Source organism: Ovis canadensis, chromosome 7 (assembly GCF_042477335.2).
Source record: "Ovis canadensis isolate MfBH-ARS-UI-01 breed Bighorn chromosome 7, ARS-UI_OviCan_v2, whole genome shotgun sequence".
Taxonomy (NCBI): Eukaryota; Metazoa; Chordata; class Mammalia; order Artiodactyla; family Bovidae; genus Ovis; species Ovis canadensis.
The window spans coordinates 68,019,991-68,034,998 of NC_091251.1; the positions used below are offsets into that span (position 1 = coordinate 68,019,991).

At 41.8% G+C, this 15,008-nt stretch overlaps 1 protein-coding gene across 1 annotated transcript in view; it reads left to right on the forward strand.

Annotated features, from left to right (window-relative positions):
• ONECUT1 (one cut homeobox 1) overlaps nucleotides 1-10,337 on the forward strand; it is a 34,439-nt gene extending 24,102 nt beyond the window's left edge. The window contains exon 2 of the mRNA XM_069596478.1: nucleotides 8,283-10,337. Coding sequence (XP_069452579.1) covers nucleotides 8,283-8,572 — 290 coding nt within the window. The 3' untranslated portion in view covers nucleotides 8,573-10,337. The remainder of the gene's footprint in view (nucleotides 1-8,282) is intronic.
• The last annotated feature ends 4,671 nt before the right edge of the window (nucleotides 10,338-15,008 follow it).

A 15,008-nucleotide genomic window follows, 5' to 3' on the forward strand; every position in this document is an offset into this window, starting at 1 on the left:
AGAAGACAGCCTCTTCTATCTATTGATAAATAAATGAATTTATTAAATAAATAAATATTTATTTGGCTGCACCGGGTCTTAGTTGCAGCATATGAACTCTTAGTTGTGGCATGCAGGATCTAGTTCTCTGACCACAATCGAACCTGGGCCACTTGCCTTGGGAGCCCAGAGTCTTAGCCACTGGACCACCAAGGAAGTGGTGGTCCTCTTTAACCCACAATTCTGTGCTATGTGAAGCAGCCAACTCTGGGACAGATATACCAAGAACCTCAAGAAGCAAAGTCAGACAATTTTCCTACCATTTTAATGAAAAATAGAAAGTGGCAAAAATATAAAATACCTATTGTTCAAGGGCTCAGAATGCTTAACTGTTCACAGGGTCTGTGGTTGTTGCTGTTATGATTTTCATCTCTAAAGCTCATAAGTCTGAAGCCACTGTGAAGAATGTGATCCGGACTGTTTGTAAAACTGGACAGTGTCCCTGCAGAGCAACTACCTTCTCTTTTTGAGAAGCCAAAAGGATGGAGAAGATAAAATGGAAGAGTTACCATAGTGGCTATATATTCTAAAAGACAGAGTATGGTTACCTTGGAAATTTTTTAACAGATAATATAAGACTTTGGACACCAGGAGAGATACTGCATGGGTTTACTCATTGACTCACAGGGCTTTAAAGCCTGCAGGGGCCTTAGAACTCTGCCTACTCATTGAAAGGATGCAGAAAAAGAGATATGTGATGTGCCCAAGCTTATACCACAGGCTAGAGACAGAGCGAAGACCCAAACCTGCTGTGTAAATTCAGTGTTTACACTTGCATCTTGATCAGAGAAGAAAAGATCAGAGAATTAATTTGTAAACACCTAGAATATCTCCTAAGCGTTTGTCGTTTTACCAGTCATTTCAACAATCAGATCTTGTGTGCATGCTAAGTTGCTTCAGTCATGTCCTACTCTGTGCAGCCTCATGGACTGTAGCCTGTTAGGCTCTTCTGTCCATGGGATTCTCCAGGCAAGAATATTGGAGCGAGTTGCCATGCCCTCCTCCAAGGGATCTTCCTGACCCAGGGATCAAACCCTTGACCCGCGTCTCTTATGTCTCATGCATTGGCAGGTGGGTTCTTCACTAGTGCCACCTGGGAAGCCCATAGCTTATCTTACCTAATGCTTATTCTAATCCTGAAAGGAAAGAAGGCCATTGTCCTCTACCTTGCAGCTGGGTATACTAAGGCTCTAGAAGACAAGTAACTTCCCCAAGATCACACATCTATCAGTGGCCACAGAGCTGGGACTTGAGCGTGTGTCCTGTGAGCTCAGGTTCATTTAAGAAGTTGTATTATAATTCTGTCTGGCTTTATAAATGTCTCTCAAGCCCACATGTCTGTACCTATGTATTTTTTTGAATATGGCACAGCAGATCTTTTTTTGTTGTAATTGTTAAACTATAGTTGATTTACGATATTGTGTTATTTTCAGGTGTACAGCAATGTGCCTACGTATTCCCAAACAAATTCTTGGCAGACTTTTGCACAGCTCAGTCAACAGTTTAGATGTTGTAAAGTCCTTTGTTTCGTTATATCAGGAAAATGGATATGTTGACACACAAATGCTTGGGTGACAGCTGATTCTAGGATGTCACTGTATACCATGTTTTATAAAGTATATTCTAAGACAGGGCTTCTTCAACTCTGTATAGTGAAGTTTGTCTCTAATTTCCATATGTTCTGGACCAATAGTTTTGATAATACAATAAAAAATGTATTACTAGAACAATAATCACAGAATGTTGGAGCAATGTCAAACTGTCATAAAACTTTCTAATTGTTTATTCTCAATTTTCTGATCTTGCTACAGGTCAGTAACAGTTTATAGACCAGCATGGGTCTGGCAACCAGATTTTGAGAGACATGGTTATAAGCAACACCATTCCTGAGAGAATCTCTGAGTAAAGAATTGCTTAATCAAATAAGTTTGAGAGCCCCCATAAGCTAGAAACCATCAGTGCGTATTAGCATTTTTAATCTGAGAAGTCCTGCATTAAAGAAGCTTGCTCAATCATTAACTCAGCATTTCCCAAACTGCCTGACCTCAAAACTCATTGTTCATGGAATGCCTTTCAACATCTTTCAGAATTCATATTTCTTGAAATACCTTTGGTTCTCTCTTGCCAACTCTGGGCAAAGCATAGACCCCAGGCATGCCTGAGATGAAAGCTTGTCCTTTGCCCACGTCCTCATGCGTTGCCTTTAAAAAAAGCAATTCTTTATAATCTTGTGATACATAAAATCACTCTCTGCCTTTTACTGTCTTCCACACCTGGTTCTGTCTCCCACACAGTACTGACTGTAGGTGACCTGGCTCCCAGAGAAGATCAAAGTCACCTGAGACAGCCCCATTACACTTGGCCACTGCATCCTGCAAACATATCTACTTGCCCACCTTCATGGAGGTGACTTGGGATGAGTCTTCTTCCTCTTCAGTACTGCCTTTTGCATGTAATAGGAATCTTCTTCCCTTTAGTCCAGTTCTGTGATAACTACTCTATTTTTAGTGAAAACTATATACCCACTCAAAAATATAATTTTCTTATAAAACACATGCAATACTGTTCCCTAAGCAGTGGTTCCTATTGTCAGACTTTATTCCCACTTTCTCATTCTCTCTCTTTATCCACTGCACACTTTTATGGACCAATTGCTGGTTTTCAACCTTATATTAGGTAATCTCTGGGGCTTCCCTGCTGGCTCAGTGGTAAAGAATCCAACTGCCAATGCAGGAGATGTGGGTTTGATCCCTGGGTCAGAAAGACACCCTAGAGAAGAAAATGGCAACGCACTCCAGTATTCTTGCCTGGGAAATCCCATAGACAGAGAAGCCTAGCAGGCTACAGTCCATAGGGTCGCAAAAGAGTCAGACACAACTAGGCTGCTAAACAACAACAACATGTACCCTGACATGAGTTCCATGGAAATGCCAAAACATTGCTCTCGTTTATACTCTCTTAACAGGTCTCACAGCTATAATGCTATACACTCTTCTAGAAGCATGATTTTGTTTCTCTGGGCTGCTCCTCCTGGGCACCTCACTGAGGTTACACACTGACCTTCAGCAAGCTTTAGTCCACTCTTCACTCTATAGATATCTCTACTTTCTTATTCGGCCACTCCAACTTCTGTACAAAGCTCTTTCCAGATATAACCACACACATTTAATCACAGTCACCCCATCCAGTACCCATATGGGTACTGAGCTCCCCTTACATCCAAGCACTATGGCAGCCTGCCTTGGAGAGACAGAATGAGTTGGCCAGGCTCCTTGCCCCAGGAGAATCCCAGTTCCCAGGTTCTGACATAGTGACATTTGCAAGGCTTGAAAGCTCAGGGCAGGAACTTCCAAACAGCATTTTCCCAGAATTAGTATTGCATAAGACATAGACAGACAGTCTCTACCAGAGTCCTGGAATTAAATAAATTTGAGAAACATAATTATATGTGCTAAACACATATTATGCATTTTGAAGAAGAGGCTATGTATAGTAGGTTTTTCTGAAAGTACTTGGCCTGCAAGCCGTCTTTTCAAGTAACTCATGTTTGAGACAATATCATGCCTCTGATGCCATTTGGGAAAGGGTGCTCTGGAGTAGCTTCAGCCAAGTCCTTCCAAGTGCTAAGGACCACACTGAAGTCATTCAGTTACCCTGTGTGTGTGCATGCTAAGTCGCTTCAGTCGTGTCCAACTCTGTGTGACCCTATGGACCTACCCCGCCAGGCTCCTCTGTCCATGGGAATTCTGCAGGCAAAAATTCTGGAGTGGGTTGCCATGCCCTCCTGCAGGGGATCTTCCAGACCCAGGGATCAAACCCAAGTCTCTTATGTCTCCTGCATTGGCAGGTGTGTTCTCTACCACTAGAGCCACCTGGAAAGCCCTCGGTTACCCTAGTTAGGTTGAAAATAGATATCTCTTTGTGATTTCCCTTAGTTTTGCCTTTTGAATGATAAATAAGTAGAGTCTGCACCCGATGCTCAGTTATTTATTTTTACATAGGTATGTGTTCTGTGTAATTTAGTCCACTCTTCACTCTACAGAGCTCTCTACTTTCTTACTTGGCCAATCCAGCTTCTGCACAGGGAAGTGTCTAGAGCCCTAACGACTCCCAGTCTATATTCCTAACGCAGATCTCTCCCCTGAGGTCCAGGCCCCATGTATTCTGCCGTCTGCTGGACAGCCACCTATTGGAGATCTTTAACAGGATGTCCAACATGCACTTCAGATGGATTTGTCCCTCATAGAAGTGACAACTGCTTTCATAAAACTCATTCCTCCATCTGCATTCCTCATGGCCCCCTTACTACCATCCAATCAGAAGCCTAGGAGATGTTCTGAACTCCATCCTCCCAGCAAGGTTGTTGTTACTAATTCCTCTTGGTTCTCCCTTCCAAGAAGCTCTTAAATTTGCTTCCTATTTTCCATCTTCAACTGCCATTGTCTATCTTGGGGTCCTCATAACACTGATTTTCTAATTGGCTTACGCCAAGTTTTCTGAGAAACAGACTCTGAGACTTGCCTGCAGAAAGAGGGCTATGGAGATTAACCCTTTTTGAGTAGGGAAGGGCGTGGAGGAAGTACAACCAGGCAGATGGAGTTGAACTTTAACAAAGTTGCAAAAATTAACCTCATCCCATCCTACAGGGTACTCTGGAGCTGGATAATGCTTCAAAGTTGTCCCTACTAGATGCAAGGGTTTGGTGTGGAGGAGTCTTAAACCAATTCATTCCACTGTCTTCAACCTCTGCCCTCATACTCCCATCCCCTACTCCCCCAATCCCCCCCTGGATGTGTCTAGCCCCTCAGCTTCTCTCTGGGATGGCATAACCTTTGGCCAAGGGCAGTTCCCACCATGGATCTCAGCTGAGAGTCACCAGCATCTTCCAACAGGTGCAAGAATGAGTGTCCTAAAGGAGGTCAAAGTAGCACATGTCAGCATACATGTCCTGAAGTGCTGCTTTCCACCTCACCACCCCCCCCAACACTGCCAGAGGGGGTTTTCTAAACTAAAATTCAATCGCACAGCAGCCTTACTCAAACCTTACCTACGAGATAATTCATATCTGATCACGGTCTATGTGTGAAGCCTGGCCCCCACAGCTTTCCTCCTTGCATGCACCTTGCTCCACCACCAGTCTCCTAACACTTATCAGTCCTTCACAAGTGCTACTCCCCCTGCTGCTGCTGCGGCTAAGTCGCTTCAGTCGTGTCCGACTGTGCGACCCCATAGATGGCAGCCCACCAGGCTCCCCTGTCCCTGGGATTCTCCAGGCAAGAACCCTGGAGTGGGTTGCCATTTCCTTCTCCAATGCACGGAAGTGAAAAGCGAAAGTGAAGTCGCTCAGTCATATCCGACTCTTAGCGACCCCATGGACTGCAGCCTACCAGGCTCCTCCATCCATGGGACTTTCCAGGCAAGAGTACTGGAGTGGGTTGCCATTGCTGGGAATGACGTTTTCCCACTTTCTCACTAGCAAACTCCTATTCATCCTTTAGGGCCTAGCATAAGTATCCTTCTTGTGTGATGCCTTCTTTAATATCCTCAAGCAGAGATAATATCCTGTAGGCTCTTGTCATACTCCTGCAGTTATTAGGTTACATAACCATTAGATTGACTTCCTTAAGAGAAAGGCTTGTGTTATATTCGTTTTTGAATGTAAGTGAATGAATCAACCAGCCGCGCGCATCAGTATTATGTAAAGATGCGTCTACTTGGGTTGACACAAACTAACTAGACTTGACTTTAGTCTAGTCAACTTATTTTTTCAGGGACTTAATCTGGTTGTCCAGTGAAGGCTGTGGGTTGCCTGAGGGGAAGGACTCTCTCACTTAGTTCAGTATATACAGCTCAATGCTCTGAGGGAGTTGGGTGTCTAATAAATCTTTCCCATTATGTAGATGTTTTCTGTCATGGTGGGCAAAGGACATAGCCAGTGATCTATGGAATGTGTTATAAAAGGTACCAGAAGACCTGACTAGCCTAAAATCTCTCTTTCATAACTGAGGACATAAAAGAGAGGCCTCCCATCATGTCCAGGCTTCCCAGGTGGCTCTCTGGTAAAGAATCTGCCTGCCAATGCAAGAGGCATGGGTTCAGTCCCTGGGTATGGACAATCTCCTGGAATAAGAAATGGCAACCCACCCTAGTATTCTTGCCTGGGAAATCCCATGGACAGAGGAGCCTGGTGGGCTATAGTCCATGGGGTCGCAAAAGAGTCAGACATGGTTTAGCAACTAAACAACAATCCCTCGTGTCCATTCTGAAATTCTTGTTCTTATATTTCCTAATATATTGGACCTGTGGTCCCTGGAGTGAGGCAAATGCACTCTGGGGCCTGAGTAAGCTGATTCAACTGTAGAAGAGAATTTCTATATCTATTTATGTTATTTTACCCCTTTAAAATTTTCTATATTTTGTGTTTGCTTTATAATGTCTGTAACACAGTTGTATAGTGCATATCATGTATAAAGAAATAATATAAGGGAATGTAATACTCAAAGCATTCTTTACTAAATAGCACATAATTTAAAAAAAAAAAAAACTTGGAGACTCCCAGATTGCACTCTGAAGACTGGAGGCTTTTTCAACCTGTACCCAATAGCTTTTTAGCTGCTCTGACTGCTCAACTGATTTGTGCTAAACGGACACCTAAAGCTTTTGGGGAATCCACCTTGTGGAACAGCAGGGTACAAAAGGTAGGGGCAGGCTGAAGGGCAGGGCTAACTGGGGAGAGCACAGAGGCTGCACCTAGCCAGAGGCGGTGAACCACCTAGTAAGGAATTAGGAGCCTGGAATACAAAAAGACGGGAGAGGGAGCAGGGGACAGCAGTAGGTAGGGCAGCCGGCCACGGCGACAGGAGAGAGAGGCAGGCCCCATCTCCACCGGAAAGACGCCCTGTCTGCCTTTTGCTGTGGTGCGAGTGTACACCTTACAGAGTGTACTAGCAGCTGTGAAGATAACCGAGGCTGCTCCGGAACCTCTACACTGAGTGGGCGGCAGGGGGAGTGGGGGCGGGAGTGGGGGAGGTGGCAGGAAAGGGGAGGGGGTGCAGCAAGGGGCCGGAAACTGACAGGGATTACAGCACCAACCCTTGATTAAAGGTGAAAGCATAGCCAGAGAGCACTGTTTTCACTTCAGTTGCGTGGTTATGTGGGGATGGCTGCGGGGATTCATTGATGGGGGAGGTGGGCGGGAGAAGGAGGGGAGGGAATCGTTAGCAATTCAGTGCCCCTTTGGCAGGTGGAAGCTACTGAGCCAAGTTAGCTGAGAAACCGGAGTATGGCATCTGAGGTGAGGAGACCCCGATCCAGCACCAAACCCTGGGGACCTGAGGACCACATTGGGATGATGCACCAGAATAGCTCTAGCAGCCACGAGGCAGCTTCATGATACAGGAGCTGCCTGTATGGGCATGGGCAGGAAATGGGCCTTCTCGGTGGGAGGTGAGGCGGGGGAAGAGGGCAACTCCAACAGCAAGATTCTTGTGAAGAACAAAAAGGAGGCACAGGGCTAATGTCACGGTTTAGCCCCAGTGATGATGAAGTGCACTTCATCCCTGCTCCCCAAGTCCTGATTCCACCAAAGAATCAGTGGAAAACTGTTTGATGGGCATGGTAGGACACTATGGAGTTTTCTTACATACTAACTCTTTCCTAGTTTGTTTCCTAGGAAACAAAAACAATCAGAAGGGGAACAAAGGCAATATCTTTTTATTTGGCTTTTAGACCCTCAATTAGGCTCTTAGTATTCCACTAGCAGCAGACCGTAGATGCTTTGAGGGCAACACCCACTTCTAGGTGATAAGACTTTGTGTTTGTGAAGCCCTCTAGTTAACGTTAACTTTTACATGCCATTTCATATATTCTTACCACAACCCAGTAAGGTAGATGTTCTTACATCTACTTTACAGATAGTGATAAACAAAAAGTTCAAATAATAAGTTCATCTATTTAAAACCCAACATTCCACAGATGAGTAATCAAGGTCCATACTCCGTTAATTGATTTACCACCAACAAAACACAGATACTCGTCAAAGCCAGGACCCATGCCCACTACTCACAAAACTCTATCTCCTCATCATTCTCCATGCCTTTGTTACACTTCCCTCCCAGCCCATGATGGAGGTCAGCAGATAGAAAGTGGCCGTGAGGAATGCCTAACAGATTGAATGGGCTGGGCCTTTCTACTCTCGAGTCTCCCAGCTGGTCTGTTCTAACAGCCTCTGTGTCTCTTTGCAGCATGCAAAAGGAAAGAGCAAGAACACGGGAAGGATAGAGGCAACACACCCAAAAAGCCCAGGTTGGTCTTCACTGATGTCCAGCGTCGAACTCTACACGCAATATTCAAGGAAAATAAGCGTCCATCCAAAGAATTGCAAATCACCATTTCCCAGCAGCTGGGGTTGGAGCTGAGCACCGTCAGCAACTTCTTCATGAACGCGAGGAGGAGGAGTCTGGACAAGTGGCAGGACGAGGGCGGCTCCAATTCAGGCAACTCATCTTCATCAAGCACTTGTACCAAAGCATGAAGGAATAACCACGAACTGAAACCTCGGTGGAAAAGCTTTAAATACAAAGAAAAAATTTTTAAAGACCAGGACCTCAAGATAGCAGGTTTATACTTAGAAATATTTGAAGAAAAAAAAAAAGTGTTATTTATAGTCCAAAGAAACCAAAGACATAGCTCACCTGCATTCTAACTTTGTTCGGAGACACACACTTCAGCCAGGTGACAACTTGGCAAGAAAAATTATGAGCGGGAAGGCACCACTGGATCTCACAGCTTCAGTCCGTGATCATCCTCGCTGTGCTTGGCTCTCTTGTGGTTTGGAGCATAGTGATTTTGAGCCATTGAGTGGACACCTTTGAGATGAGACTTTCTCATCCACTCCACCGCGCCATGAAGGTGTATGGTGTCTCAGTACTGTGTGTGGGTGTGTGCGTGAATACACCCACACGTACACATGCACACCACCACCACCAATACCACCACCACCAGTGGTTAGGGACTTAGGCAGGGCTGGTCTTCAGGAAGGGTTGTGCTGTAGGAGTGCAACCAACATAGTGTGGGGTTGTCTGAGTTCATGGGATTAGGAGCTTGATTTTGCTCAACTAGCCTAGCGTTTGAACCTGCCAGGCCCACAACCTAAATGCAGATTCAAACCCAGCAAAGAAATTTGAATGACACCTAAACCAGTGCATTCTCTTTGTTTGTTAAGGAATGTTCAGATATTTTTTAAGAAATGAAACAAGAGTCCATCCATTAAAGAAAGAAAATCACCTAGGTACCAAAGAACACACTTAATATTATAGTGCAGGTATTTTATTGCAATGATTTTAATAACCAAAGCTATTTTTACACAAGATACTATGTAAAGTTATACGTATGAACTGATCTAGCTGTAATACACATACCACGTAGAATCATGACTATTGTTTATGACTCTTGAAGCATTTGAAATATTAGTTTTCAGAACTGGCAAGAAAGAATGTAGCTTCAGGGAAGCAATTTATATCATAACAGAGAGGTCAGTGCAGTATACACATACATCCATATGGTACATTCCCTTTTGGGATCTATAAATGTCACTTAAGTAAACATATAGACATGACTCCATGCTCTGTTCATAGCTGAGAAAACCTGGTGATTCTTCCAAAGTAGGACCCATTTGCAAACTTAGAAAACTTAACAGGACAGGTAGCTAAACTAGAAAATTTGTTCAAAGTCATTCTTTTTGGTAAAATGCCACTGAATGAAGCACCCCATACTTAGGTAAATTTGACTAAAATTTGCCTTATGCATTTGACACCAAATACCTATTTAAAATACTTTACAAACACACAAAATAAACAGACCAACTTTATTATTAAAATGAAGTATCTAGTTCATTATATTCTGAAAATATAATCGAGCTGATTTGATTGCCATTCTCAGACATTTTGTGACTTGGACACCAATAAAAATAACAGGTGCAACCAAGAGATTGTGGAACTGCATAGAGAAAGCAAGAATTCTAGTGGAAGGTAAGACCTTGGGTTCCATAAGTATTAAGCTATCTATTTCACTAAGCATAGCCTCCAAAACATACTACATTCTTTCTTGCTACTGCATTAAGCTGGAAATTTTGTAACATAGATTCCACTCTCTAATAGGGACAGGTTAAAAACTAGACCTGAAAATTTTCCAAATACAAAATTTTAAATTTCTATTTTTTCAAGTCACTTAAACCAGGGCTATAGAAATCAAGGCAAAAAAAAAATAAATAAAATAAACAAAAACAAAAAACAAAAAAACCCACCCAAGGTAATACAGTTGTTCTAGTAGTACCCAAGTGAATCACTTGGTTCCCAGAAAAATTCTCTCGGGATCAGTTGAACTGTAACCATGTAAGTGGATACCTTTTGTACTAGTAGGTTAAAGAATTGGGTACTCTTAATCACCACACCTAACTAGAAATATAAAATTAAATATTATCTCAATAATAAGCTATTTATTGAGACTCATTTAAATGCTAAATTAAAAATTGAACCATTTTGACACAAAACCTAACTTCTTAGGATCAAATATGAGCATCTTGTCCAGGTCTAGAAGAGGCAGGCACCTGGAGAGAGGAACCCACAAGCCATCTGTGTCTGCTTCATGTCTGCTGTGGGATGAGAAAAGGAAACCAAGACATACTTCTCCTTGGATGAGACTGTGCATTTGCCTTGACACATTTTGTCTTTGTCTTTTTTTTCAATCTCACCCCAAATTCCATTTTTAAATTCCCCCTTCTAAATATGGCACAATTATAGTTCAGCTATTAAAAGAAACCATTTAAATGGCCATCCTCTCAGATTTGCTAAAAATATAATCTTGTCAATGACCTAAGTTAAAAAGAAAAAAACTGATGAATATTTTTTTCTCTCTCCAGAAAAAGGGGGGGGGGGCAATACAATACAATATATTTATCACTTAGGAGAGAAGAAAGCCTTTTTTATTTAAAACGTGAGAATTTTAAATGCAGGGAAATTCAAGCTGTGTCTACACACAACCTTACCAAATTCAATACCCCAGGAAAAACGAAAGTTGAATTCAGACAACCATGTCTTTCACTTTATTTTCCCTATGTTACCCACTCAGATTAGTTGGTTACATTTTTGACCAACACAATTTACATTTTCAACCAATTATTTTGGTACTGTGTAGATACAGTCTCAAGGAATATTGCTACACTTTTAATATTCCCACCACAATATTTTGTTTTGTTTGGTCAAGCCTCGTGGCATTTGGGATCTTAGTTCCTCAGCTAGGGGTCGAGCCGATGCCCCCAGCAGTGAAAGCATGAAGTCCTAACCACTGGATGGCCATGGATTTCCCCATAATTTTTTTTTTAATAACCAATGATCCTATTTGCTAACACCAAAGATAATTTTCATACCAGCATTGAATTTGCACCCATTATGCAATTTCAGGGCCTAGAGATATATTTTCTCATAAACAGATGCACAAATCAGAGCCTGAAAAGCAGTTTTTTTACTTGACTATTTAGGCATACTCACAAGCTTTGCTTTTTAGAAATCCTAATGGACAAACTCAGCTTCTCACAAGCAATACATGTATTACATCATGTATGACTGATTCCTTCTTGCTTCTGACTTGGCACATAGAAAATGCTTCCATTATTCCTGTTCAGGCTGGCGTTAGTTTACGTCTGAAATGTCTTCACCTGCCACACTCAACAGTGCTGTTTGTTCACCTATCATTTCTCAGTCCTTTAGTGAAATCACCTAAAAAGATACCGCACTCTTTTCTTTGTATGCATGTTTATTCCAAAACTGTATTTCAAATAGCATGTTTTGGTTGTTTTTTTTTTTTTTTTGTGGAAAGGAAGTTAGACTGTTTTTGGCCATAAATCATTCGGGTCCTCTCATGACTAGAAGCTTCCCTGAAAAAGGGCCAAGAGAAAGAGTGGGAATTACGATGTCTGGACACCCCAAGAGCCCAGACGTCAGTAAATGTTCAGGTAAAAGAATTCTTTTTGTCAAGCACTGAGTATTCCAGTTCCTGGATACAGCTGGAGTAGACAACCCCCACCCCCCAAAAGAAGAAAACCAAAGAAAATGTGTGGGGAAATTTAGAAGTTCCAACTGAACATGTCACTCACTCTACCCCCAAAAAGCATAATTAATTTTCCAGGAAAAAAAAAAAGTAAAGCTCTATATTACTTCCAGATTCATGCCACTCCTATTGCGACCCCAGGTGAATGATCGGTCTTTGCAGGTTAAATGCAGACTTTGCTATACCAAAGAGTCCTAGGACATTTTCACACAAGCTATAAAGACATTTTCCCTAAGAAAGGGCCTCCCTTCTTTGTACATAAAGGATGAAAACTATGCATTTAGCAAACAAAGAGAAAGCACTTCTCCCTTTCCTATCTAGTTTAGGGTGCATTCAAACACCAGAGGCCGTTTTGAGACTCGATTGGCCTTCTGGATTATTCTTGTGGTGTGGTTAGCTTTACAGTACATTTGGTAACTATTTACTAAATAGTAAGGACAAAGAAGCAGAAGGTAAGAAATAGCTACTTCCACTTGTAAAAAAAAAAAAAATGTGTAAAGATCTACTATTTATAGTGTGAACCAAAGACGCTACCTCACTCGATTTCCATTGGTGATTTTAATCACATTGATGATACCAAAGAATACCAAAGATATTTTCGTGCACGGCCTTGGTCTGCAGAGGGAACTCCTCCCCTCCCCCCTCCCCCACCTCCTCTCCCCACCTCACTCTTCACTCAGTGTGTAAACTTGTCTTCATTCTTAATAATAACGATACGATAATGACAACAAGAACATTAGGAAATACTACTCTTACTACTGCTAGTTCTACTTGTAAATCTCTAGGCAAACATGTTGCAAACTTTGTAAACTCCTAGGACGAGTGCCTTGCTTGAACCAAAGTGTTAAACCGCTGTTGACCTCTCTCACCTTATACTCTTTGAATACCTCAGCCTCTTAGAAAGGCCACTAATGAAAAAAAAAAAAAAAAGGAATAATTAATCACCGTGGTGCTTTTTCCGTGCAACCATGCAATGAAACTTTCTTTGATACCAAAGGATGACTTTTTTCCCCCAATTTCTTGCTGATAAACCAAAGCTCCTCCTCCTGGTTCCCTCTCAGAGCTCCCCCCAACTTCACCAAGTCCCTTTCCCAGGCAGGCCGTGCATCACTTTTACCAATTCCTCCAAATACCTCATAGTATAAAGTTTTAGGGTTATGTTGTATAGAGAGTCTATGTGATAAGGCAGAACTTACTAGTTTGATAATTGTTAAGGTTACTTTTAAAAAAAAACTTTATAATTCTTATTTATTTTGTAGTTTGTATGTTTGGGATGTCCCCCACCCCACCCCCACTTTGGTTTGGGGTTTATTTTCTCAGAAGAACTGCTCTGTTGCTCAAGGAAGACTTAATTTCTGAAAATGTTCCCCAGGTGGGTGAAGGGTTGTGTAAAAATGCAAGAATGGAATAAGAAATGATTTTTGTTCTGACGGTTACTTACGAAGTTTTTGTGTTTTCGTAGTAAATTTGTTTCCACAGGGTAAAGAAGTATATATAATCTTTTTTTGTGAAACTGGTTCCTATTTTTCTCTATAATGTGCTGTGATTTTTTTTAATTTAAATTACATTTTATATGAGCTTATTTAATCACTGTGTTAATTTATGACTGTGTAGTTTTTAAAATGTATATAGTAGAATGGAAATGGCCAAAGCTTTATGTTACAATCTTTTTGTTCTCTATGCTAAGATTAGCTGAAGGCAAGAACTTCTCTTAACTGCAGGGTGTATCTTCAGCTTTTCTTAGCAGGCACTTCAATGTGTGTTGTGAACACTGCCAGGCTCCCCCCTCAAAAAATCTGTTCATGCCAAAATGGGTGTTTCAAGGTAGTCTTTTCTGTCATTTAGAAGAAAGGCATTTTTCGTGTTCTTCCTTTAATTTATCAAATTTTTTTTTTTTCTTTAAGAAAAGGTTGCTTTGCAGGTTAGACCTGAAATTCCAAAGAATTTAAGACTTATTTAATGTTTCAAAGCACCGGCATTTGTGAGATATTTTGCCACTTACAAAAAACAAAACAAAACCATTTGCCCAGGTATGAGAAGTAAAAAGTGTAAAAACTCGAAGAGACAAGCTAACTTGAATTTGGAAATCCTCTTAAGTGTCACCAAGTTTCTGAAGTGCTTCAAGGCAGTGGGCAGGGCTTGGAGACAGTTCCTTTCCCAGACCTAAGAGTTCATCACAGGTCCGTGACCTTGGACAGAAAGTCAGGCTAAGTAGCAGCAGACCTGGCCCCTGCCTGTCCAGCCAACCTGCAGAAGAAGCAAAACACGATTGCTGAACTCCAATCAGAAATCAAATTTAAGAAAAATGTTTCAAAGATACAGATTCCACCTCATGTTTGTTTGTTTGTTTGTTTCTTGGCATCTACTACCCACAATTACCCTTTTCCCTCCCCAAACCACCACCCCCAACAAAAATTAGAAGAATTCTCAAATGCCACAGTCCTGGGGTGAATGAACCTCAGACTTGTTTGAATTTGTCTCTTCTCACTGGTCCTCTTCCCACTAGCTTTCTTGCCCACGCTAAAGATGGTCCCTGCCCCAAACCCCCTTAATCAAGGCTGTTCAGACACTTGGCCCTGCTTCAGATCAGCACACACACAGAATTCTCAGCTGACCAGAGCGTCCTCAGAAGACCCGGTGCCCACTATTTTGTTTAATTGTGCTAAGTAAGTTGCTTCAACTACATAACATAAATCCATAGATGTAAATACTTTTTCTCCTAATACAAGAATTTTACCTTATTTTCTTTTGCAGGGGTGTTTGGTGGGGTGGGGAAGGAAAGGGAGGGTTTAGACTTTGGGTCAAATGTTACATTTTCTTAGAAACATTTTTATACTTGTTATGTATTTTAATAGGGCAATAAA